Genomic DNA, 26,398 nt, shown 5'->3' on the forward strand with positions numbered 1-26,398 from the left:
GTCCGTCACTGGTGCCACCATGGCACCTACCCCAGATCCCAACCCTCATCACTCAGCAGGAGGGAAAGATCTTGCATCCGTAACTGCAAACCCTGAATCTTGCAAACAGGCTTATTCCTTGAATTCTCCCCCAGTGGCCAGCCTAAGCAAGCAGGTGCTGGATGTCATTCTTGAAGCCAGAAGACCCAATACAAGGAAATCCTATGCTGATAAGTGGAAAAGGTATTGTTCCTGGATTCAATCTAAAGGAGTGGACACAGCATTGCCCTCCTTACGTCTAATCCTGGATTACCTAGCAGAGCTACTCCACAGAGGCCTATCCTTCTCCTCCATTAAGATTCATGCCTCTGCCATCTCAGCTCATTATAATACTGAGCCTCCTCTATTTTCTCACCCTCTCATCAAACAGTTTCTGAGAGGGGCTAACAACTTAAGGCCCCCTAGGAGAGCACCCAGCCCTGCCTGGGACCTTAACTTTGTACTGGAAAAGCGCACGCTTCCCCCTTTTGAACCTGCTACCTCAGCAGAGTTAAAATTCCTCGCTTGGAAAACAGCCTTGCTTTTAGCCATACCTTCAGCAAGACGACTGTCTGAGTTACAGGCACTGATGGCTGTGGATCACTTCATTATTTTCCATGCTGACAGGGTTTCCCTCAGGACTAACCCATCCTTTATGCCCAAGGTGGTGTCCAGTGTGGCTCTAAACTAATCCCTCTATTTGCCAACCTTCTTCCTTAATCTTCAGAATAAAGGGGAAAGTATCCTTGGACGTGCACAGACACAGCTCAGGTTCTGCCTTGACAGGACTAAGCCTTTCAGAAAATCTGACCAGCTGCTTGGTCAGCTTTGCTACAGGGGCAGAGGGTAAGGCCATTTCAAAAACACCATTTCCAAATGGATAGCACACTGCATGCATTTTTGCTACAAGCACCATGGAAAACCTACCCCACAGGGGATCAAGACCGCATTCCACTAGGGCTACTTCCACCACTACAACATTTCTCAGGGAAGTCCCTACCAAGGACATTCTGGAAGCTGCAACCTGGAGTTCTGTACACACCTTCACCAAGCATTACCACTTGCCTATCTTTTCTAAACCCAGGGCTGGATTTGCTACAGCAGTCTTGCAAGGCCTACTAGCCAGCCCTAACACCTCTTGACTGCCTCCACTCTTCCTCAGCTTTGGGAATCAACCCAAGTGTGATGACTGCAACAGTGAAACACGAACATAATATAGTTGTGTACACTTACCATAAATGTAGATGTTAGAATGTATTCACTGTTGCAGTCTTGGTTTCCCTCCCTCCAGCCCCCAGCTTTTTCTGTCTTCTACCTCTCCTCTCTTGGCCATTCCTCATGGCAGTGGTATTTACTTTTTACTAGTGGTGTTCCCCACCATATATCAACTCCTTATTTGGTGCAAGAAAAACTGATGTAATGGCGTCGGCTGCTTGTTTTATACCCGGACGTCATGGAAGAAGCGACAGCATCCGACGCAGAAATACTAAGACTCTGGTATTCAGGCCGACTGAGGGCTACCTGCAGGCAGATAACCCAAGTGTGATGACTGCAACAGTGAATACACACTAACATCTACATTTATGGTAAGTGTACACAACTGTACTTATTTTGTACAGTAGCTTATGTACCAAGAGGTGATTAAATTATCATAGGCCATGGTCAGAGCATTGCATTTGAATATGGTAGAGTATAACTGCCAGGTAGTTCTTGGGAAGTGAGTTTTTAATATTAGATTCTAGTGTTTCTTCAACTTGTTTGTTAACATTGTCGATGGAGCAGGCATGTATGTGTATAAAAATGGGTAAAATGTACTGTTTACCATTGAATGTCTTGTGTCAGGAGATGAGCACTTACTGATGTGGTACAGGGCACCATTTTTTTTTACCTGGCCTTTTATAATGGTGGTGGTGTATTCTAAGGAAGTGAGTTTGTCATTGTGAGACCAAGGTATTTGTAATATACAATCTCAATGTCAGTGTTACTTTTCATTGTATTTGCAGCAGTAGAGTGACATGTGACCAAATAGCAGTAGTGTATTTTTCCTCATTTGGATTTGGTTGAGGTGCTTAAACCAGCTGGTAATGGCAGGTATGGATTGTTCCATTTTATTATACTAGAATGACTGTATTTGTCACTGCATGATATCTGGAGTTGTCAGTGTATTTTAGAAACTTAAGGTGTTTAGTTTGTTGGAGCACGTTTGTAGATTTTAATAAAGCGAAGAGGACCGAGAAAGGAGCCTGGAGCTTTTATGGCACTCTGTTGCGGTTAAATTTCTTGGATAGGCAGATGACATTTTTGCACCAGCAACTTATCTTCCCTACTAAATTCTTCAGGGGTTGTAAGCTGGATATCATTTCTTGGTCTGGGTCATCTTTTGGTGGCAGCTCTGTCATCGAATATATGCTCCTGTGAGAGTAGTCATCCAGAAGACTGACTCTTAATGATTTTTAAAGCTGGAACTCCTCTTACCAGAGAAGAACATTGTGTTGATACCATAATAGTACATATTTAAGAGAGCAGACCTTTGGTAATGTAATCTTCCTTAATCCCTCACCTTTTGCATAGTCTACTTTTGTCTTGTATTTCTTTTTGATGTTTGTTTTCTGCTTTCTTCTACTTTCTCACTGAATATCAGAAAAGGAAGTAGGGGACTACATTTGTGTTATGGAAAACTGGAGGGTGTCTGGCAAGTTTTATCTGCAGAGCAGTCCTATTACCTAAGACACACGTCCTAATGGTCTCCAAAGATGAACTGTCCCATTACAGATTCATTTATATTGCATACATAATTTTGGATGTTCTTCGTTCCCCATTGCTGCAGTCCTTACTATTGGGTAGTCCGCTATCCAGTCGGCCCGAATACCAGAGTATATGGCTGACGTCGGTCAGGGCGCATTAGACTGACGTCAGTACGTCAGGGTACTAATGCGCATGACCGACGTCATATCCTCAGTCTTTTTTGCCGCATGGTCCGATGCAGAAGCAGTTTTGCGAGTGCAGGTTGGCGTTCTGAAATATTTCGAAGCGGAGTTTCAGACCGAATCGAGTTGGCTAAGTACCCGTTGGGGAACATTTTGGTGTTTTCTTGCCTCAGTATTTAACCGGATGTCAGAAAAAGTGAATAACTGTATTTCTTGTGGGAAACAGATACCTCATAGGGATTACCATACCTTGTGTATACCTTGTTTAGGGCCTGAGCACGACGTTGTTGGATGCCGCCCTTGTGCTAGGTTTAACAAGCGCACTATTAAGAGACGGTTAGACTGTGCCAGGTTAGTGTTTGGGAAGCGTTGCAATTATAAAATGCCGTCGGATGCTCCGACGCCCGCTTCAACCAAGAAGCGCAAGGACAAAACAGCGAAGCCTAGGGTTGATGAACCGGCAGTCCCGGACGTCGGTTCTTTAGAAGGCTCAGTGGAGCCTGAGGTTTTGCCAGGAGTTTCTTTGGAGTCTCAGGCAGAGACTTTACTGTTACAGGATGTGCCTTCTCAGGAGGTAGGCCAGGCTGAGGGGGCTTCTCAGGTAACTGTTCTTCCCTCTCTTCCCAAGGTAGTTAGAGCCTCTCCTTCTGTTGCCAAAACTTCTTTGGGAGGTAGGCCAAGTTTAGCTTCAGTGGGGGCTTCTCCTACCACTTCAGGTTCTGTGCCTAAGAAACATATGCTTAAAATGGCAGAAGATTTGATTACTATGATTAGAGGTTCTATGCCCCCTCCTGATAAGAGGCCTAGGGTGGAACCTGAGTTTGAGTGTTTGGAACAGTATTCAGAGGCTTCAGAGTCTTCTGCGGAAGATTTGCAGGAGTTTCCTCCTTATTCTGATTCTGATGTGGATGATTCCACTCCTACAGCTTCTCCTCCTGAGGATTTCTCATTTTCAGAGACTCTGCATTCCATGAGAGAACACTTTAAATGGGAAGGCCAAGATTACTCTGATTCCAGGAAAAGGCTTAGGGAATTCTTATTTTTACCCCAGCATAGGCCCTTAGCTATACCTCCTGTGTTGAATGTGGTGGAAGATGTTTTTGCAGAGGCTTCCCTAAACCCTGACTCTTTGCCTCCTGCTCCTGTTAAACCTGATAGGTACTATAGGGTGCCCGAAGCTCATAAGTATTTGTTTAAGAGTCCTAGGGCGGACCCAGAAACTGTTTCTCAGGGGCCTAAAGGTGTTAAGGCCTCTGTGGTTAAAATCCTGTTCCCACTGATAAAGAGGCAAGGGCTTTGGATAGGTGGGGAAAGAAAGTGTATACTTCTTCCACTCTAGCCATGAGGCGTTGAATTGTCAGTTTCACATGCTAAAATATCAAAATTATCTCCTTTCACAATTGAAATCTAAGGTAGATGCTTTAGCGGAAGGTATTGAGTGTAAAGAGTTGCTAGATTTAGTTCATGTGTCTGAACAAGTAGGTAAGCATTCTTTGCAATGTGGTTTTGATGCTGTACAGGCCTCCTCGAGGGTGGCTGCCACTAGTTCTGTTCTTCGCAGGCATGCCTGGTTGAGGGATCAGAATTTAGCTGAGCATGTTAAAACAAGGATTTTGGATGCTCCTTTACAGTCTGATGTGTTGTTTGGTTCGCCTGTGGAAGCAGTTTTAAAGAAAATGGAAGACAAAGCTAAGTCTATGCAAACTGTTAAAGATTTTTGCAGGTTCAGCCACCGAAGTTTAGTAGAAATTGGCCTGCTAAGGGTGGACATATCCTGCTTATGATTCCCAGTCTAGGGGTAGGTCTGGACGTGGTAGGGGCAGAGCTCAAGGTTCTTTAGGCCTAGAACAGGAAGTTCACCTGCTCAGACTTCTGGTGAGGGCAGGGGTCAGTCCTTTCGTAAACAGACCCAATGACCTGCCTTTTCAGCTGCCAGTAGATTCTCGTCTGGTAGCTCCTTTGGGAGGAAGACTGTGTCTTTTCAAAGAAAATTGGGATTTAATTACTCAAGACAGATGGGTGTTGGATATCATTCACCACGGTTACAGGTTTTATTTCCATACAATGCCTTCTTTCAAAGGCATGCCAGACGTTCCTCCTCCACAAAGAAAAGAGGCTCACAAGCAAATTTCTCAGTTACTCCAGATGGGGCCATTCAGCCAGTTCCTGTATCAGAAAGGGGCCTAGGATTTTATTCTCGCCTGTTCCTAGTACCAAAGAAGGGGAACACGTGGAGACCAGTTTTGGATTTATCTCTCCTCAACACTTATCTGGACATTCCCAAGTTCAAGATGTTGACGTTACAACAGCTTTTACCTCTGCTGGGCAAAGATCACTGGATGGTAACTTTAGATCTCAAGGAAGCTTACCTTCATGTGCCTATAAGGCTAGGTTGCAGGAAGTATCTGCGGTTTCGAGCTGGAAATTCTCATTATCAGTTCTCTGCATTGCCCTTTGGCTTATCTACTGCCCAGAGTATTCACAAAGGTTCTGGCTCCAGTGATAGCTTACTTCAGGCTGCAAGGAATTCAAATCTATCCTTACTTGGACGACTGCCTGATTCTGGCTCAAGAAAAGGAAGACCTTCTACAGCATCTGGAATATGTTATAGCAGTGCTAAGATGCCTAGGTTATTCTGTGAACGAAATAAAGTCCAGTCTAGTACCCTCTCAAGACATGTGCTTTCTGGGTGTGAGACTGAATACAGCAGCCCAGATGGCCTTTTTAACCCCGGACAAACAAAAGAGTCTATCACTTTACTTCCATCAACTATCTCATCAGTCCGTGCTGACTGCAAGGACAGTCCTTCAAGCATTAGGGTTCATGGCATCTTGTATTCTGGTGCTTCCCAATGCCAAACTACATATGAGGAAGCTACAATGGTATCTCAAAAATGTATGGACACAGCACTGCCAGGATTTGGACACTGTCATTCAAATAATACCTTGCCTTCAAAAAGAATTTTTGTGGTGGGCTCAGGAATGTCACCTAAACAAGGGACTCTCTGTGACCCGGCCAGAGGCCAGTCAGATTTTAACGACAGATGCCTCGGATATTGCTTGGGGAGCTCATCTAAATGGAAAGTGGATACAAGACAAGTGGTCTGCCAGACTACAGCATCTACATATCAACATGAAGGAGATGTTAGCAGTCCAGTTTGCATTAATGGCTTTCAAGGAGTTACTTCTTCCAGGGCAGGTGTTGATTCTAACAGACAACACAACTGTCATGTGGTACATCAACAAGCAAGGGGGAACACATTCTTATCCTCTATGCAGGCAAGCAATGATTTTATGGGAGACTGCGCTAAGCTTGCAACTAACTCTTCAGGCAAGGTTTCTGCCGGAGCACAGAACTCCTTAGCAGATGTGTTAAGCAGACAAATCATGGATCCCCACGGTGGAAACTGGATCTTCATGTATTTCAGAAATTGACAGTGTCATGGGGAACTCCAGACATAGATCTGTTCGCTTCTCCACTAAACCACCAGCTGCCAAAGTTTTGCACAAAGGGGTTTCATCACACCGCTTGGAAAGTGGATGCTCTGTCTTTCAGTTGGAAAAACCTTCATGTGTATGCCTTTCCACCTCTGCCTCTTCTTCCAAAGGTACTATTAAGGTCAGACAAGACAGGCCAAGGATGATTTTGATAGCTCCAGATTGGCCTCGGCAACACTGGTACCCACTACTACGGAGTCTGGTAAAGAAGCCTCCATGGCCTTTACCTCTGATTCCTCATCTGTTATCTCAGAAGGACGGTCATCTGCTCAATGTCAAGCTTCACTCTCTTCATCTAACAGCCTGGCATATTCTGTGTTGAAACACAGCAGGTCTCAACTTCCTCAACAAGTTTTAAATGTGATTATGGAAGCCAGAAGACCTAGTACAAGGAAAGTGTACATGAAAAATGGAAGATTTTATTTTGGAGTACAGCAAAGAATTTGGAGATTTCTGAGCCTAATTTGAGTGTGGCTCTTCAATATCTTACTGAGTTATTGGACAAGGGTTTGTCCTTCTCTTCCATTAAGATTCATGCTGCAGCAATTTCAGCTCACTATGATGGTGACCCACCATTGTTTTCGCATCCTTTGTTCAAGCAGTTTCTTAGAGGGGCAAAGAATATAAGACCCCACGTGAGCTCCTACTCCTGCTTGGGATCTCAATTTTGTGTTGGAAAACTTACTCTACAACCTTTTGAGCCTGCGGCTACTGCTGAATTGAAATACTTGTCATGGAAGACTGCTTTTCTGTTGGCTATTACTTCTGCAAGAAGGGTGTCTGAGTTGCAGGCCCTTATGGCAGTAGAGCCCTTTTTGATTTTCCATAAGGATAGGGTATCATTACGTACTAATCCTTCCTTTATGCCTAAGGTGGTTTCTAGTGTGGCTTTAAACCAAACTATTCATTTGCCTACTTTTATGCAGACCCCAAAATAAAGGGGAAAAGATTTTGCACACTTTAGATGTACACAGGCAATTGCGTTATTATTTAAGCAGGACTAAGGATTTTAGGCAGTTTTTTCCCGTATGGACACTTATGTAAAAGGGTAAAATTCTTTTCCAGAATGTCTTGTCAGGAGATGACACTTACTGATGTTACAGGGCACCATTACCTGGCCTATAATGTGGTGTATTCTAAGAATTGCTGTCATGTGAGACCATATCTGTATTACAATCTCAATGTCAAGTGTTATTTTGGGGACTTGGTATTTGCAGTAGAGTGACATGTGACCAAAAGCAGTAGTATTCTTCCTCATTTGGATTTGGTTGAGGTGCTTAAACCAGCTGTAATGGCAAGGATGTTGTTCCATTTTATTATACTAGAATGACTGTATTTGCCACTGCATGATATCTGGAGTTGTCAGGATTTAAACTTAAGGTGTTTAGTTGTGAGCAATTTGTAGATTTTAATGCAAGAGGACAAAAGGAGCCTGAGCTTTTGGCACTCTGTCCTAAATTTCTTGGATGTCAGATGACATTTTGCCAGCAACTTATCTTCCCTACTAAATTCTTCAGGGTGTAGTGTGATATCATTTCTGGTCTGTATCTTTTGTGGCAGCTTTCTCGAATATATTGCTCAGTGAGGGTAGTCATCCAGAAGACTGACTCTTAATGATTTTAAAGCTGGACTCTTACAAGACATTGTGTTGATACCATAATAGTACTATTTAAGAGCAGACCTGGTATGTAATCTTCCTTAATCCTCACCTTTGCATAGTCTACTTTTCTTGTATTTCTTTTGATGTTTGTTTTCTGCTTCACTTTCTCACTGAATATCAGAAAAGGAAGTAGACTACATTGTGTTATGGAAAACTGGGTGTCTGGATTTTATCTGCAGAGCATCCTATTACCTAAGACACACGCCTAATGGGTCCAAAGATGAACTGTCCCATTACAGATTCATTTATGGTAGGTACAAAACTGTACTTTTCTGTGTATTGTTATGGAAAGCATAGCTAAAGTGAGATTTAGTCACCAAGCATAAAACTAAACAGCATTGCACTGTAGAGTTTGTTGATGTTTAGCAGCATGTTTTGCATTACTTTAGAAGGCGTACCTCAAATGACATCAAAAGAGGTGAGTTGTGTAAGTGTTCTGCTACTCTGAAATGTGTCATACTGATTATGTAAGAGTTTTATAAAGGTACCAACTAATTTGCATCTATTTCCAAAGAAGTAAACATTTTAATATTTGGTTGTCGCTTCTCGTTCCAGTTCTGTGATGCTCACACGATTTTTAAGACCCCTTTTGTAATAAAGATCTCATTGTGGTTTTAGTTCAAGTCTTATTCATCTAGAAGAAAACAATAATAATAATAATAAAAAAAACTTCATGCCTTTAGTAGCAGATTTAATCACCAGTTCTGTCTAAAAACAAATCTGCTTTGTATCATTTCAGACTGGGAAGAAGAACAGGTCAGCAGTCCAAACATTCTTCGTCTTATATATCAAGGAAGATTTCTGCATGGCAATGTAACATTAGGAGGTAAATCGATTTTGTTTTTGAACTGTAGAAGAATAAGAATCAGTTGTATTTAAAATGTGTATTAATTGTTTTTATTGTTGTGTTCTGTGCATCTGAAATTTAACTTTTCAGATAGTTGTTTAAATACAGTTTAGTATTGGACAAATGTTTCAGGTGTGCACCTTGTCTTTTTATTTGAAGAGGCATTTTCAGAGGATAGTGCATACAGTAGTAACTTTTTAGCCTAGTTGCAGTTTGCCAATATGTTTTTCCTGCAGTCTTAAGGGTGTATCTTTACCACCGCCACAGCCTATGTGGGAATTCATAAGGTCAGTTAGTGTAACTTGGGTAGTCAGTGAATAAATCAGTAGCACCTTTTTCTCCATGTACTAGCATGGAGTCCTCTTTATTGGATGGCTTTTAGTTTTGTCATTACGCACTTTAGCCAGAAGGTCCTAGGAGTACATCTGCAAGTGGTGTACTGCTCAAAGTGATGGTTACATTTCCTTAGCCTGTATGAGAAACACCGGATTGATGAGTACAGTTTAAGTTCTGTCTGAACCCAAGTCTGGGTTATATAAGAAGCCTTCTTCTTCCAACTTCTGTAGTTTCCCTTCCCCCGATCTCTTCTGCTGCTGGCTTCTGACAACTGTTTTGCTGCAGGTTTTGGATTAATCTTGGCTCATTACTTTCTGGTTTAGAGATGTAGTACCCAGCAGTTTTTGCCATGATACTTACTAAATGGTTGGTGCAAGATCTTAACTTTCTTTAGAATCATAGGATCATAGGAGATTACTAAGCTAATACCCCTAGAGACCTTACAATCCTAGCCAATAACCCTTGTTCCCAAGAGTGTCTGTTAACGGGTAGACACTAAATCAGCACCTATTACCCATATCGAAAAAGGGCACAGGTGAAACCCGGAATTTACTGTTTCCCATCCAGTCATCCAACTTGCGCCTAAATAAGGGTCAGTGAGGGTCTCTGCTTAACACGGTTTGGAAGTCTGTTCCAGAAATTAGGTAACCTCTGCGAGATAAATCTGTCCCTCCAGCAAGTTCTTTTGGTGTCACATACCAGGTTAAGATCCCTTGAGCATGTGACACGTGCATTGTTTGACTTGTGAATATGTAATATTTCCATTAAGGTACATACCAAAGGGGGGAGTACTGGACTAATGAGGGAAGAGTACAGGGGGGTTATAACCTTTTTTTGTTAGGGAAATGCCCTTACTTATGAGTTGAGCAACATAGAATGCCCTTCTTACTACTGTGGTGACATGGTGATCAAAAGTAAGGTTGCTATCAACATGCATGTCCAGGTCTCTCACCAGTGATTGCATGCTTAAGGTATTGCTATTTATGGAGTAGTTTGCAGGAACATTACCCTTGTTGAAGGGGATGATGATGCATTTTTTTGCACTGACTGCAAGTCCAGGACTTTGGCACCAGTCATTAGTCTGTGTAAGTCATTCTTGCAGAATATTGACATTGTTAGGGGACTGAATGACAGCTCCTAGTTTGTACTCATCGGCAGTCTTTGTCAGCCACAGTCCTTCAGTTTTGGCCAGTACTTCAGAGAACTATATTCCAAACAGTAGGGGCCCCAGAACAGACCCCTGCGGTACACAACTCGTTACTGGTCTGCTGGAAGAGGAAGATTATTTTGACTATATGAGTTCTATTGGTGAGCCAGTTTGCAACCCACCTTGATGGTATATGGGTTGATACCCAGCTGGGTGAGTTCATTAGTAATGCCTGAGTCTGGGATGGTGCCAGAGGCCTTGGCTAAGTCCAAGTAGGTCATATGCACAGTTTTACCTTCTTCAGGGGCTTTGGTGACTGTCTCGGAAGTCCACCAAGTTTAACAGGCACAATTTCCCTTTGACGAAGCCAAACTGGATAGGGTCAAGTGTTTGTATAATACCCATCTTTGTTGACAAGTTCGATGACTATACGCTTTGTGGCCTTACAGATAAGGCTGGTTAGGCATATGGGTCTTTAGATCCTGGGGTCCGTGGATGCACCCCCTTTATGCAAATGGATGACTCTCTCTGTTCTTCATCCAGCAGGAATGACACTCGTGCTAAGGCTGTGGTTGAACAAGGTACCCAGCAGTGTTGCTAATTCCTGTTTTAATTCATTGAGAACGCAGCCTTGGAGAGGGCGCTTAAGACATTTTTCTTGGAGATAATAAGTGGGGAACAGGTGGTAGGGATGTTTTGTTATATGGGACAGGGGAGTGATTTTTGCACTGAACCTGTCAGCCAGCAGGTTGGCTATATCTACTGGTTCTGTATATGTAGTACCATTACTACAAGTTCTTCGCAAATCTGTTTTTTTTCTTTGAGGTTTCAGATGTAGCTAAAGAATGCCTTATGGTTTTCCTTAGCTAGTGATGCTAATTTGGATAACTAAGTAGCTTTAGAGGACTTTAAAAGATGTCTTATTTACCTATTTAAGTTGAGGAGGGAGTGCTTCCAGGCTTCACACCATAACCTCCTACTCTTAGACAGCAGTTTTTCTCTTTATAGCTTGTTAATGGCTGATGTCCACCAGGTGGGTTTGTTCTTCTTGAGGATGTTGCTTTGGTCCTATCAGGTACAGCAGAGTTGATACAATTGTATAGATGCTCGTATAATGCATTACTGTACAGTAGAGCGTCTATTATCTGAGCGTCGACCATCCAAAATGTCCGTTATCTGAACACAGCCTTTTTAAGAGTTGTGTTTGTACATGCACGTGGAATTTAACATTTATTGCTACTTCACCTGTACTTCCTACCACTCAGAATTTAACGTTCCGTTCGTTGCTGCTTCCACCTTCATTACAAGTGTGTATGTGTGTGAGACTGTGTGTAATTCTAATGTATGTTATAGCATAGAGTGAGAGGTATGTTAAATGAATGAGTTAAAATGTGCCGCAACAATAGGAGAGTCTGAGAAGCTTTTCTTACCATTTGACTGCAGAAGGCCAAGATACCGACTGAAGAGCTGTGGCAGTAAAGTTATAAAAGCTGAGTTGCATAACTTATTTTTTTAAGTAGTTGTCTATGTATGACACATCTAACTGATGCATTTACAGGAAGATCCAAGAGCTTTTGTTTCTGGTTCCTTTTTAGGTTTTTAAATTCATGTTAGAGTACTGGTGCTGTAGTACAACACTAGTTGATCTCTTCCCTGTTAAGCCGCTGATATCTTTGGGACATATCACTAGTTTCACCTACCTGTTCCTGATAGTTGTTCATTTGGATGTTAAATATTCCATACAATTTGTTGGCCAGATTAGTAGACTTCTGTGCATACTGGTTAAATTTCTGCTAACCAGTAGCGTAACAGGTTGTTTTCATGTAAAATTATGTGCGGGTCTCCTGCCAGGAAAAAGCAGTAGGAAAATGCTGTTAAATATAAGGGTAACTGAAAATGTGGCATGAATATGAGTATGAAGTCCTCTGCAGTTAACATGTATAACACCTTAGTCTTGGAACAAAGTTGTTCCCAACCTTTTTTTATAATAAGGCATGACACAGGAGGTAGAAAAGGAGCACATTTTTTGTCATATAAAGGCACACACGTCATACATATATCCTGCTAGTTTTTTTTTCTCTCCCTCTGTTGATAAACTACCAAAAAGAAATGCACATGATGTATATATTTATTTTATACAATATTACTGTAAATTACATTTTTTTATCTGGTTCAATTATTTGTTTAATTGAACAGTTTGATTATCCGAGCTACCCTAGGTCACAATTAGTTTGGATAATCAACTCTCTACTCTATATCCCAGCATAGGTAACCTCTCCATCAGTGAGGGGAGGGGCTATGAAGCTCTTTGCCATCATGTAAGAGGTTGTGATTGGTCTTGGTGAAATTTTTGAGTCTAGTTGCTGCTAGGGGGGTCTGGTGTTATTGTTACCTGCAACAAGACTAATTTGTAGATGTTCTTCGTGTTTCACTGTTGCAGTCATTACATTTGGGTTATCTGCTTGCAGGTAGCCCTCAGCCAGCCTGATTATCAAAGTCTTGGGTCCTGCGTCGGTGCTGTCTCTTCTTCCATGACGTCAGATAGTCAGGTATAAAGCATGCAGTCAATGCCATTACATCAGTCTTTCTTGCCTTGCGGTGCTCGAAGCAGTTCACAAGTGCTGGTCGGCCGACTCCTGAAATTTTCAATGTTCTTCATTCCACATTGCTGCAGTCCTAACACTTGGGTAGTCCGCTGTCCCAGTCGGCCCGAATACCAAAGTATATGGCTGACGTCGGTCACGGCGCATTAGTCTGACGTCAGGACGTCAGGGTACAAATGCGCATGACCGACGCCATATCCTCAGTCTTTTTTGCCGCATGGTCCGATGCAGAAGCAGTTTTGCGAGTGCAGGTTGGCGTTCTGAAATTTTCTGAAGTCGGAGTTTCAGACCGAATCAAAGTTGGCTAAGTACCCGCTAGAATATTTTGGTTTTTCTTGCCTCAGTATTTAACCGGATGTCAGAAAAAGTGAATAACTGTATTTCTTGTGGGAAACAGATACCTCATAGGGATTACCATACCTTGTGTATACCTTGTTTAGGGCCTGAGCACGACGTTGTTGGATGTCGCTCTTGTGCTAGATTTAACAAACGCACTATAAAGAGAAGATTAGACTGTGCCAGGTTAGTTTTGGGAAGCGTTGTAATTATAAAATGCCGCCGGATACTCCGGCCCGCTTCGGCCAAAAAGCGCAAGGACAAAGCAGCAAAGTTTAGGTTGGAAGAACCGCCCCCCGGACGCCGGTTCTTTAGAAGGCTCAGTGGAGCCGTGGTTCTGCCTGAAGTTTCTTTGGAGTCTCAGGGAGAGACTTTACTGTTACAAGATGTGTCCTCTCAGGAGGTAGGCCAGGCTGAAGGGGCTTCTCAGGTGGCTGTTCTCCCCTCTCTTCCTAAGGTGGTTAGGCCCTCCCTTCTGTTTCCAAGGCTTCTTTGAGAGGCAGGCCAGGTTTAGCTTCAGTGGGGTCTCTCCTAGTTCTTCAGGATCTTTGCCTAAGAAACATATGCTTAAAATGGCAGAAGATTTGATTACTATGATTAGAGGTTCTATGCCCCCTCCTGATAAGAGGCCTAGGGTGGAACCTGAGCTGGAGAGTTTTGAGCAGTGTTCGAGGCTTCTGAGTCTTCGGCTGAAGACTTGCAGGAGTATCCTCCTTATTCTGATTCTGATGTGGATGATTCTACTCCTTCGGCTTCTCCTCCTGAGGATTTTTCTTTTCAGAGACTCTTCATTCCATGAGGGAGCATTTTAAATGGGAAGGTCAAGATTTCTCTGATTCCAGGAAGAGGCTTAGGGAATTTTGTTTTACCCCAGCATAGGCCTTTAGCTATACCTCCTGTTCTGGATGTGGTGGAAGATGTTTTGCAGAGGCTTCCCTGAACCCTGATTCTTTGCCTCCTGCCCCAGTTAAACCAGACAGGTATTATAGGGTGCCTGAAGCTCATAAGTATCTTTTAAGAGTCCTAGGGCAGACCCAGAAACTGTTTCTCAGGGGCCTAAAGGTGTTAAGGCTTCTGTTGTTAAAAATCCTGTTCCTCCTGATAAAGAGGCAAGGGCTTTGGATAGATGGGGAAAGAAGGTGTATACTTCTTCCACTTTAGCCATGAGGGCTTTGAATTGCCAGTTCCACATGTTAAAATATCAAAATTATCTCCTTTCACAATTGAAGTCTAAGGTAGATGCTCTGGCGGAAGGTATTGAGTGTAAAGAGTTGCAGGATTTAGTTCATGTGTCTGAACAGGTGGGTAAGCATTCCTTGCAATGTGGTTTTGATGCTGTGCAGGCCTCTTCGAGGGTGGCTGCCACTGGTTCTGTTCTTCAGAGGCACGCCTGGCTGAGGGATCAGAATTTAGCTGAGCATGTTAAGACAAGGATTTTGGATGCTCCATTACAGTCTGACGTGTTGTTTGGTTCGCCTGTGGAAGCAGTTTTAAAGAAAATGGAGGACAAGGCTAAGTCTATGCAGACTGTTAAAGATTTTTTACAGGTTCAGCCTCCAAGTTTAGTAGAAATTGGCCTACTAAGGGGTGGACATATCCTGCTTATGATTCCCAGTCTAGGGGTAGGTCTAGACGTGGTAGGGCAGAGCTCAAGGTTCTTTTAGGCCTAGAACGGGAGTTCACCTGCTCAGTCTTCTGGTGAGGGCAGGGGTCAGTCCTTTCAGAACAGACCCAATGACCTGCCTTTTCAGCTGCCAGTGCTTTCGCCTGGCAGCACCTTGGGAGGAAGGCTGGCACTTTTCAAAGAAAATTGGAGTTTAATTACCCAAGACAGATGGGTATTGGATATCATTCACCACGGTTACAGGTTTTATTTCCATACCTTGCCTCCTTTCAAAGGCATGCCAGACATTCCTCCGCTACAAAGAAAAGAGGCTCACAAGCAAATTTCTCTGTTACTCCAAATAGGGGCCATTCAGCCGGTTCCTGTGCCAGAAAGGGGCCTAGGATTTTATTCTCGCCTGTTCCTAGTACCAAAGAAGGGGAACACGTGGAGACCAATTTTGGATTTATCTATCCTCAACACTTATCTGGACATTCCCAAGTTCAAAATGTTGACGTTACAACAGCTTTTACCTCTGCTGGGCAAAGATCACTGGATGGTAACTTTAGATCTCAAGGAGGCTTACCTTCATGTACCTATCAGAGTCGTTGCAGGAAGTATCTGCGTTTGAGCTGGGAATTCCCATTATCAGTTCTCTGCATTGCCCTTTGGCTTATCTACTGCCCAGTGTATTCACAAAGGTTCTGGCTCCAGTGATAGCTTACTTCAGGCTAAAAGGAATACAAATCTATCCTTACTTGGACGACTGCCTGATTCTGGCTCAAGAAAAGGAAGACCTTTTACAGCATTTGGAATATGTGATAGCAGTGCTAAGATGCCTGGGGTATTCTGTGAACGAAATAAAGTCCAGTCTAGTACCCTCTCAAGACATGTGCTTTCTGGGTGTGAGACTGAATACAGCAACCCAGATGGCCTTTTTAACCCCGGACAAACAAAAGAATCTTTCCCTTTACTTCCATCAACTATCTCTTCAGTCCGGGCTGACTGCAAGGACAGTCCTTCAAGCCTTAGGGTTCATGGCATCTTGTATTCTGGTGCTTCCCAATGCCAAACTGCATATGAGGAAGCTGCAATGGTATCTCAAAAATGTATGGACACAGCACTGCCAGGATTTGGACACTGTCATTCAAATAATACCTTGCATTCAAAAGGAATTTTTGTGGTGGGCTCAGGAATGTCACCTAAACAAGGGACTCTCTGTGACCCGGCCAGAGGCGAGTCAGATTCTAACGACAGATGCCTCAGACATAGCTTGGGGAGCTCATCTGAATGGAAAGTGGGTACAAGTCAAGTGGCCTGCCAGACTACAGCATCTACATATCAACATGAAGGAGATGTTAGCAGTCCAGTTTGCATTAATGGCTTTCAAGGAGTTACTTCTTCCAGGGCAGGTGTTGATTCTAACAGACAACACAACTGTCATGTGGTACATCAACAAACAAGGGGGAACACATTCTTACCCTCTGTGCAGGCAAGCAATGATTTTATGGGAGACTGCGCTCAGCTTGCAACTAACTCTTCAGGCAAGGTTTCTGCCGGGAGCACAGAACTCCTTAGCAGATGTGTTAAGCAGGCAAATCATGGATCCCCACGAGTGGAAACTGGATCTTCATGTATTTCGGAAATTGACAGTGTCATGGGGAACTCCAGACATAGATCTGTTCGCTTCTCCACTAAACCACCAGCTGCCAAAGTTTTGCACGAAAAGGTTTCATCACACAGCTTGGAAGGTGGATGCTCTTTCTTTCAGTTGGAAAAATCTTCATGTGTATGCCTTTCCACCTCTGCCTCTTCTTCCAAAGGTACTCCTAAAGGTCAGACAAGACAAGCCAAGGATGATTTTAATAGCTCCAGATTGGCCTCGGCAACACTGGTACCCATTACTGAGGAGTCTGGTAAGGAAGCCTCCATGGCCTTTACCTTTGATTCCGCACCTATTGTCTCAGAGGGACGGTCATCTACTCAATGTCAAGCTTCACTCTCTTCATCTAACAGCCTGGCATATTCTGTTTTGAAACATAGCAGGTCTCAACTTCCTCAACAAGTTTTGAATGTGATTATGGAAGCCAGAAGACCTAGTACAAGGAAAGTGTACGCAGAAAAATGGAAGAGATTTTTATTTTGGAGTGCAGCAAAGAATTTGGAGGTTTCTGAGCCTAATTTGAGTGTGGCTCTTCAATATCTTACTGAGTTATTGGACAAAGGTTTGTCTTTCTCTTCCATAAAGATTCATGCTGCAGCAATTTCAGCTCACTATGATTGTGACCCACCATTGTTTTCTCATCCTTTGTTCAAGCAATTTCTTAGAGGGCAAAGAATATAAGACCCCCATGAGAGCTCCTACTCCTGCTTGGGATCTCAATTTTGTGTTGGAGAAACTTACTCTACAACCTTTCGAGCCTGCGGCTACTGCTGAATTGAAATACTTGTCATGGAAGACTGCTTTTTTGTTGGCCATTACTTCTGCAAGAAGGGTTTCTGAATTGCAGGCCCTTATGGCGGTTGAGCCTTTTTGATTTTCCATAAGGATAGGGTATCATTACTAATCCTTCCTTTATGCCTAAGGTGGTTTCTAGTGTGGCTTTAAACCAAACTATTCATTTGCCTACTTTCTATGCAGATCCCCAAAATAAGGGGGAAAAGATTGTGCACACTTTAGATGTACACAGGCAGTTGTGTTATTATTTAAGCAGGACTAAGGATTTTAGGCAGTCTCAGCAGTTGTTTGTTTCTTTTGCTTTGAGTTCTCAGGGCAAGCCTGTGTCAAAACAAACTATTTCTAAGTGGATTGGGTTTTGCATTGCATTTTGTTATTCCCATCATGGCAAGGAGATTCCAGCTGGGATTAGGCCTCATTCCACTAGGGCTACTGCCACTTCAACAGCATTTCTAAGGGGGGTGGCAACTAAGGATATTTTGGAGGCAGCTACTTGGAGTTCAGTGCATACTTTCTCTAAGCATTACCACCTTCCTCTCTACTCTAAATCTAGGGCTGGTTTTGCCACGGCTATTTTGCAGGGCATGTTGACAGCTCCTACTTCTTTATGATTTGCCAGCCTCCCTTACCTCTGCTTTGGGATTCTACCCAAGTGTTAGGACTGCAGCAATGTGGAATGAAGAACATAGTACAGTTTTGTACCTACCATAAATGTAGATGTTCGAAGATCCACATTGCTGCAGTCCAATTTACCCTCCCTCCTTCCCCTCTGTGTTTAGGGGTGGTTGTGTGGGTGGGGTTATACTTTTGTAAATCTGTATATATTGTATATATATTTGGTGCAGGAGTGTTTGGTGTTTTTTGGTTTTGGCCTTATCTTTTTAGGGTCTTCTGACATCTGGGGCAAGAAAAGACTGAGGATATGACGTCGGTCATGCGCATTTGTACCCTGACGTCAGACTAATGCGCCTTGACCGACGTCAGCCATATACTTTGGTATTCGGGCCGACTGGGACAGCGGACTACCCAAGTGTTAGGACTGCAGCAATGTGGATCTTCGAACATCTACATTTATGGTAGGTACAAAACTGTACTTTTTCGAGTTTCAGAACTGAAGTCTTCAAAAAAGCTAAGTACCCCGTTGGGTATCCCTTTTCTTGCTCTAAACCAATGCCAGTAAAAGTTAACAATTGTATTACTTGTGGAAAGCAAATACCTCATAAAAATTTTAATTCATACTGCATTCCTTGCTTAAGCCCAGACCACGACGTCCCTCGCTGTCAGTTTTGTGCCTTATTCAGTCCTCGAACTATTTGTCGTCTGTTCATTTTTGCAAACTATTTCAGTACTCTGTTTAGTTATCCAGAAGTGGCTTCGGTAAGCCATCCGACTACCGACATTCCGAAAAAACATAGACAGACTGCATAGGTCCAAAGCTGCCAGTGACGCTTCCGTTAAGCTAGTCGCCAGTTCACCGGTACTCAGTGAGACGCTTTTGCAGCTCCTGATACCCGCTACTTCAGATTCGCAGGCCTCTACTGAGACCCATTCGGAGTCCAATGTGCCGTGAAATGCTTCTTCGACTATGGAACCTGCGGATGTCTCTACCTTGGATGGGTCAGGAGCCGCTGTGCAGACACTGGCTTCTGAGGTTGTATTCAGGCCTACTGACTTGCATATCAAACAGCCGCCATCTTCTTCAAGGCCTAAAACTCGATCCACGCCTAGAAAATCGATGTCCAAACCGCATGTTCAGGCCCATAAGCCTAAAAAGCAAATGATAAGAATGGCTGAAGACCTTATTACTCTGATTAGGGGAAGCCAGCCTTCTCCCGCTAAGAGACCTAGAACTGATTTTCCTTCTGATTCTTTTGATCAGGATTATGAAATTTCTGTTTCTTCTGATGACCAGTATTTGCCCTTCTGTATCTATGAGGATTCTGATGCAGAGGACTCTATTCCTTCTGCCTCCCCCACCCCCCCAAAAAAAAAAATAAAAGATTTTTCTTTTGGTTAAACTTTGCACACTCTTAGGAGCATTTCCGCTGGGAAAGCCAGGAATCCTCTGACTCCAAAAAGAGGCTAAGGGAATTCTTACTCCTACCTCAACACAGGCCTTTAGCTAGCCCTCTTGTACTGGACATTGTAGATGATGTTTCTTGGAATCTAGCCTGGCCCTAGACACTTTACCACCGGCTCCCAGGAAACCTGACAGGTATTACAGAGTACCTGACTCCCACAAGTTCCTCTTTAAGAATCCCACTGCGGACCCAGAGACTATTTCACAGGGATCCAAAGGCATTAAGGCTACTACTGCCAAAACCCCCCTCTGATAGAGATTCCAGGGCCCTGGACAGATTGGGTAAGAAGGTATACACTTCTGCTACTTTGGGCATTAAACTGGCAGTTTCATATGTTAAAGTATCAGCAGCATATTATTGGATTACTTAAACAGAAAATTATGTTGATTCCTGACTGTGCTGAAAATAATTACAGGATTTAATGCATTCTGCTGAACAAGCTGGTAAACATACTTTGCAGTGTGGTTTTGACTCCTTAGAGGCATCTTGCAGGGCTGCTGTCACTGGGTCTGTTCTTAGAAGGCATGTTTGGCTTAAGGAGCAAACATTGCCAGATCATGTTAAAGCTAAATTACTGGATGCTCCCTTAAACCAAGACCGTCTGTTTGGCAACAAAGCAGAAGTAGTACTCAAAAAGATGGAGGAAAAAGCTAAATCTATGCAAACTGTTAGATTTCTTGCAAGTACAGCCTCCCAGATTTAGTAGGCATTGGCTTTCTAAGAATTGGTCCTTTCCTGTCTCTTCCAGGCCTTCTCAGTCCAAACCCAGGAACAGCAGACCACCTAGGCTAGAGTCTCAAGGTACTCACAGGCCTAAGCAGTGGGGGGCTCCCACTTCCAAAGCTGGAAGTAGTAAGACACCCCCCTATGGTAAACTGTCACAATGACTTAACCTTAAACCTTCCAGGCCCTGCTCAACTTGACTGCTCCTTTAGGGGGCAAGATCGCCCTGCATGCAAAAAACCGGGAACTCATTGCCCAAGACAGATTGGTTTTAAATATAGTTTCCCAAGGATACATATTCCACTTCCACACCTTACCCAGCCCCAAATGGTTGACCGGACCTACCCCCATATCAGTGGGCAGAGGCTCAACAGCAGGTTCTCTCTCTTCCAAGTATCAGGGCTATTCAACCCATCCCCAGCAGAGGAATGTGGACAAGGTTTTTACTCAAGACTTTTCCTGGTAACCAGAAAAGACATCTCTTGGCATCCTATCCTGAACACCTTTTTGGTAATCCCAAAATTCAGAAAGCTAACTCTTCATCATCTGCTTCCCATGCTAGGCAAAAATGCCTGGTTGGCAACATTGGACTTAAAGGAAGCTTACCTGCACATCCCAATAAGGAAATCTTGCAGAAAATACCTATGTTACAGAGCAGGCTACATGCACTATCAGATGTTATGTGATCCTATCTCGCCTACATTCTGACTGATGGGTTCGGAGCCGATCCCTCGGCTCCGACTCGGCACGCTTATGCCAAAGAGCGAAGTCTCTTATTGGCTGAGCTTACTATATCCCAGGATGCACCACTACCAGTCCCCCAGATCTCGTTTGCCGCTAACTTGCGAAGACGTGGTCTCGAGCTGGCTGAGCTGAGTAGTATATTTACTAACTTTTTTCTGTCAGAAATTTGCTGTTCTTGTCATAAAAAGCTGTTTTAACGGCTAATCTTCCCTTTTGTGTGTGATTGGAGTTTTGTGAGAAACTTTGTAGTGTGATTGGGCGTTGATTTTGATTTCAGGCCTCCTTCATCTTAGGGCCTTCCCGGTCAGTCAACCCCTCTTAAACCTTAGAGGGTTTCAAAGTACCCTTGAGTTAATTGTTACGGATTGTTTACCTAATCGGCAGCTGTAAACCGATTTTTAGGTAGTGTCAGTTATATCAGAAAGTCAACTGGATAGTGTTGTTTTTTCTGTCAGGGATTACCGCATTTTTGCTATAATGTCTCAGAATCCTAGGCCTTCGGGCTTTAAAAAATGCACCAAATGTAATTTTAAGATGTCAATCACAGACGACCACTCTCTCTGTGTTTATTGTTTGGGTGCAAAACATTTACAAGAGTCATGCAGTGTGTGTCACGCTTTTTCCTCAAGGGTCCTCCAGGAGAGGAAAAATAAACTCATTCTTAAAGGTTTAATAAAACCCTCCTTTGAAGAAGCTTTGGCATCCTCTCCTTCTCCAGCTAAAAAGAAAAGGGCGTCGGCTCCTACCAGTCCGTCAGATCCGACCGCCAAAAGACATAGGCAGGCTTCTCCTTCGGCTCCAAGGACTTCGGAGCCGAGGGCGGAACGGTCTGCCTCGATGCCACCAGTCTCGACTCCTCTGGCTTCAGAGCCGATGGCTGGGGCATCGAGGCGGGTCACCTTCGTCGGCTCCACTGGTCTCGAGCCGACAAAGGTTGCCCGCCAGACTCCTCCTCGGCCAAGTCCTCCTCGACACCGATGGAAACTAGTGGGTATTCCTTCGCCGATAGTCATCGGGTCGCCGAGCCGGTCCCCTAGCCCTTTGGGGCCGTTGGAGAGGCCATCTCAAACCCGTTCAGTATCCTCTCGTCATCGAGGATGTCGGATTCGGATATAGACAGGGTGCTTCAAAGACTGTTCCAGTCCCCAGTCTTTCAAAATTTGTTTCGGCTCCGACCCAGTTGGCTTCGGAGCCGATGGCCCATGCCCATGTTATTGCTATTCCTCCTCCGACCGCTTCGCCCGCCGGAGCAGGTGCTGTTGGAGCCGGTGGAGATCTTAGGGTCGGCTCTGACCCTTACTTCCAACCCGGCCTTGGTCCGAGTTTGGTACACGGACTTCTTCGGCTGGACCTGGGGTGATGTTTGGGACCTATGCTATCGGGTTCCGAGCCTCCCTCGGTGCTTCCGGCCGGGACTCCGCCTGCTATCATGGCTCCGGGGACCGGACACTCCCAGGATTCTGGGGGTCCGGCTTTCAGAGCTATGAGGAGTGCCTTGGCCAAGTCTTCGCCATCTCCCGGCTTTACCAGCACCTTCCTGGGCGTGGAGACTGGGTTTTGGCAGTTCCCTGTCCGTAGGCAGCGGAGCCCTGGGCCTGAGGTTACCCCCATTGGGGTTCCTCCTCCTGAGGGTTCTTCGGAGTTGTCTTCAGAGGAACCCCAAGGAAGAGATTGTGCAAGAGGAAGCACGTGGACTCCCCAGTCTATTACATCTGACACTGATCTTGATGATGCGGAGGGTCCCTGTCGTCCTCGGAAGATGTCTCATTTGCAGACATCTTAGAGATCCTCAAACAATGAGGCGGCTGGATATCCAAACCCCTCGGCTGATGAGTCAGTGCCCCTCAAGGCCTTTGGGGCTCAGCGCGCCGCCTCCTGGGTGTGTCCGCCCTTCGACGAGCGCCTGGATTTAGTTTGTCGGAGGGCGGGAACATCCAGATACCGTGGAACCAGTCCCTTCTCGCCCTAATAAATTTTGTCTGCCCCACCCGAGAAGGAGTTCCTGACTAAAGGCGTGGCTGTAGATGCCATGGTGGTGGCATCTGCTACACAACAGGACGTGGCAGAGGCTTCAACGCAACGTCCATCCATCCTCCTAATAAGGAGTCTACGAGCATGGACCGCACGGGAAGCGCACCCTGACTTCAGCGGCCTTTACTTTAAGGTCCCTGAATTATTTGGCACATTTTACCAGACTTCAGAGGGATCTGGTCAAGGAGCTGTCAGATTCCTCTCGGGTAACCTACCTGAGCAGCTAGCCCAGTCGGTTAACTCTCAGTTGGCTATCCTTACATCAATTTCTAACTCGGCCCATGAGGCTCATTTCATATGCGGCGGTAGAGCGGCAGGCACAGGCGTGGCTCTACGGAGACAAGCCTGGCTCCGTTTGTGTCAGTTTCATGGAGGCCTTCAAGTCTTCCTTCGCCGACGCCCTTTGATGGGTCCTCTTTGTTTGGACCTAAGGTTAAAGACACCCTTACCGCTGTGAGCAAGAGGGAAAAACTTTATCTGCAGAGGTGCCCGTTATTCCACTCCCTTTCGGCCTTATCCCAAGGCTAAAGGAGGAGGAAGATGTGGTTCCGTAAATCACGTAAGTTTTTCCTCAACAGCAGGAAGATTCCCTTCCAGAGGCAGAGGACGGGAAATTTTTCTGGGAGACGCCGTCCCAGAGGCGGCAGAGGGCCCCGCAATTCTGGAGACCAAGTCCTTTCGTGGCTCTTCAGCCTCCCACACCTCATGAGGGATTGCCCGGCTGTGCTGCTCGAGCCAGTCGGGTGCCGTTTTGCCAAGCACCTAAAAGCCTGGGAATCAATCACTCAGGACAGATGGGTGCTTCGATCATTGCCGGAGGTTACACCATCCCATTCACATGCTCACCCCCGGCCCAAAAATCCCGGACCCACCACCCAGTCAAAGGGAAATCGCAGCCGCAGAAGCTTTAAAGCTGCTAGAAAAGGAGTCATCCAACCGGTCCCCACAGACCAGATCGGATCCGAAATTACTCGAGGTTCTTTTTAGTGCCAAAAGACAGGGGACCTGAGACCAATATTGGATCTCAGCAGACTAAACCAATCCACAAAATCCAAATTCAATGGTCACGTTACAATCCATTCTCCGTTGTTGCAGAAGGATGTTTGGATGTGCTCCATAGACCTCAAGGACGCCTATTATCACATACCGATACATCAGGCCCAGGAGGTATCTGCGCTTCAGCCTGGGAGTCAGTCATTTCCAATTTTGTGCACTGCCCTTTGGTCTCACCACAGCCCCCAGGGTGTTCACCAAGTGTTTGGCAGTAGTGACTGCTCACCTGAGGAGTCTTGGATTCCAAGTGTTTCCCTATCTGGACGACTGGCTCCTGACTGCCACCACCAGGCATCTACTAATGGACAACCTCAAAGCCACCATCTCCCTGGGTGCTACCCTGGGAATTACATTCAATTGGTCAAAGTCTGTCTTGCTGCCCTCTCAGCGCATAAGGTTCATAGGAGCAGAGATAGACTCAAAATTGATGCGCGTTTTTCTTCCTACCGAAAGGATCCAAACTTTACAAGGCCAAGTTCAAGCCCTGATTTCAAGATCCAAAGCCCCAGCCAGGATGGTCCTACAAGTTTTAGGTTCGATGTCTGCCACGGTCCTTCTAGTTCCTCTGGCAAGACTGCACATGAGGATTCTTCAGTGGCTACTGTCAACTCAATGGTCCTTTCAGGACCTTCCCCTCAATCATCCCATTATGATTACAGAAACATGCAAACGGGACCTTCGCTGGTGGCTTCAGACATCCAATCTAAATCAAGGAAGCCCCTTTGTTATTCCCTCTCCAGTGGTTACCCTGACGACAGATGCCTCCCAGATAGGGTGGGGGGGGCATTGTCTGGGCAGGTTAGTTCAGGGCTCCTGGCTTCCAGACGAAGCTCTTCTCCACATCAATGTATTGGAGATGAGGGCTGTACTTCTGTCCCTACAGGCCTTACACAAGTTTCTCCCTCAGGGCATAATCGCCATCCACACAGACAACATGTCGGTGGTCTGGTATCTAAACAAACAAGGAGGGACCAGATCTTACCCTCTTGCAGAGAGGCCATGAGGGTGTGGGAATGGGCTGTAGCTACCAGCCGCTTGGTAGCGACCCACATTCGGGAAATCAAATATATTGGCAGACAGATTGAGCAGGACAATTCTCTCTCCTCATGAGTGGTCCCTAAACGAAACAGTAGCAGCTCAGGTTTTCAGGAGATGGGGGCCGTGCTAACCTATTTGCAACACCACTAAACACGGTGCAAAGGTTCTTCTCCTTGACTCCACATCAAGGGGAAGCAGCTATGGATGCTCTAGCACAACCTTGGCCAACAGGGCTACTTTATGCCTTTCCTCCGATTCCACTTCTCTCCAAAGTCTTTCAAAAAGCTTCTCAATTGGGGTCCACAATGATACTGTTTGCTCCATACTGGCCTCGTCAGGTTTGGTTTCCTACCTGAAGAAACATGCGGTGGACGATCCTTGGACTTTAGATCTAACTCGGATCTGCTAATACATCAGTCGGGCGACAGCATCAGTCCCTACACTCCTTGAAGTTGACAGCTTGGCTCCTCCACTTCCGACTTTAGTCAGAAGTCACATTAGACCCGAAGTTATTCACATTTTATCTTCAGCCCACAAACCCACCACTAAGAAATTGTACCTCAGTAAGTGGAAGAGGTTTGCTATCTGGGCTCAACTCAGGGGCTTAGACCCTATCACTGCTCCAATCCGAAGTTTTGAAATTCTTAACATCTCTGTTTAATCAAGGATCTTCTGTCTCTACTATTAAAGTCCAACTGGCGGCTATCTCTAAATTCCACGAATCCATGGATCCTCCATTGATGAGCAGCAGACTATGCAAAACTTTCATTAAAGGTGCGGGCCTATTAAGACCCCAGTTTTTCATCCCCTGCCTGGGATCTTGATTTGGTGCTTTGCATTAACCTCTTCCCTTCGAACCGGCTGCTACATGTGAGTTAAAATATCTGTCTTGGAAAACTGCCTTCTTAGTTGCAATTACTTCTGCAAGAAGAGTTTCAGAACTTCAAGCCCTGTCTATTAAACCACCGTACTTGATTTTCCATAAGGATAGAGTATCACTTAGGCCTAATCCATCCTTTGTCCCAAAGGTCTGTTCTAATCTCTGCCTCCAACAATCTCTAGAGCTACCAGTTTTCTTCCCAAAATTCTCCAATGAAGCAGAATACACTCTCCATAAATTGGATGTTCACAGGCAATTGCGTTTCTATTTAGACAGGACTCAGCAATTTCGTAAGTCAGACCAGTTGTTTGTGTCCTTCTCAGACAATAAATTGGGTAAAACCATCACAAAAGCTACTATCTCTAAATGGATTAGAGATTGTATAACTCAAGCTTATTCTTCTTCGAATAAGCAAC

At 44.7% G+C, this 26,398-nt stretch overlaps 1 protein-coding gene across 1 annotated transcript in view; it reads left to right on the plus strand.

Annotated features, from left to right (window-relative positions):
* UBL3 (ubiquitin like 3) overlaps nucleotides 1–26,398 on the plus strand; it is an 853,162-nt gene that overhangs the window by 463,229 nt on the left and 363,535 nt on the right. Inside the window, exon 3 of the mRNA XM_044073254.1 lies at nucleotides 8,842–8,928. Within this exon, the coding sequence (XP_043929189.1) occupies nucleotides 8,842–8,928 (87 nt within the window). The remainder of the gene's footprint in view (nucleotides 1–8,841; nucleotides 8,929–26,398) is intronic.

This window comes from Protopterus annectens, chromosome 5.part1, assembly GCF_019279795.1.
Source record: "Protopterus annectens isolate FY-2018-M chromosome 5.part1, PAN1.0, whole genome shotgun sequence".
NCBI lineage: Eukaryota > Metazoa > Chordata > Ceratodontiformes > Protopteridae > Protopterus > Protopterus annectens.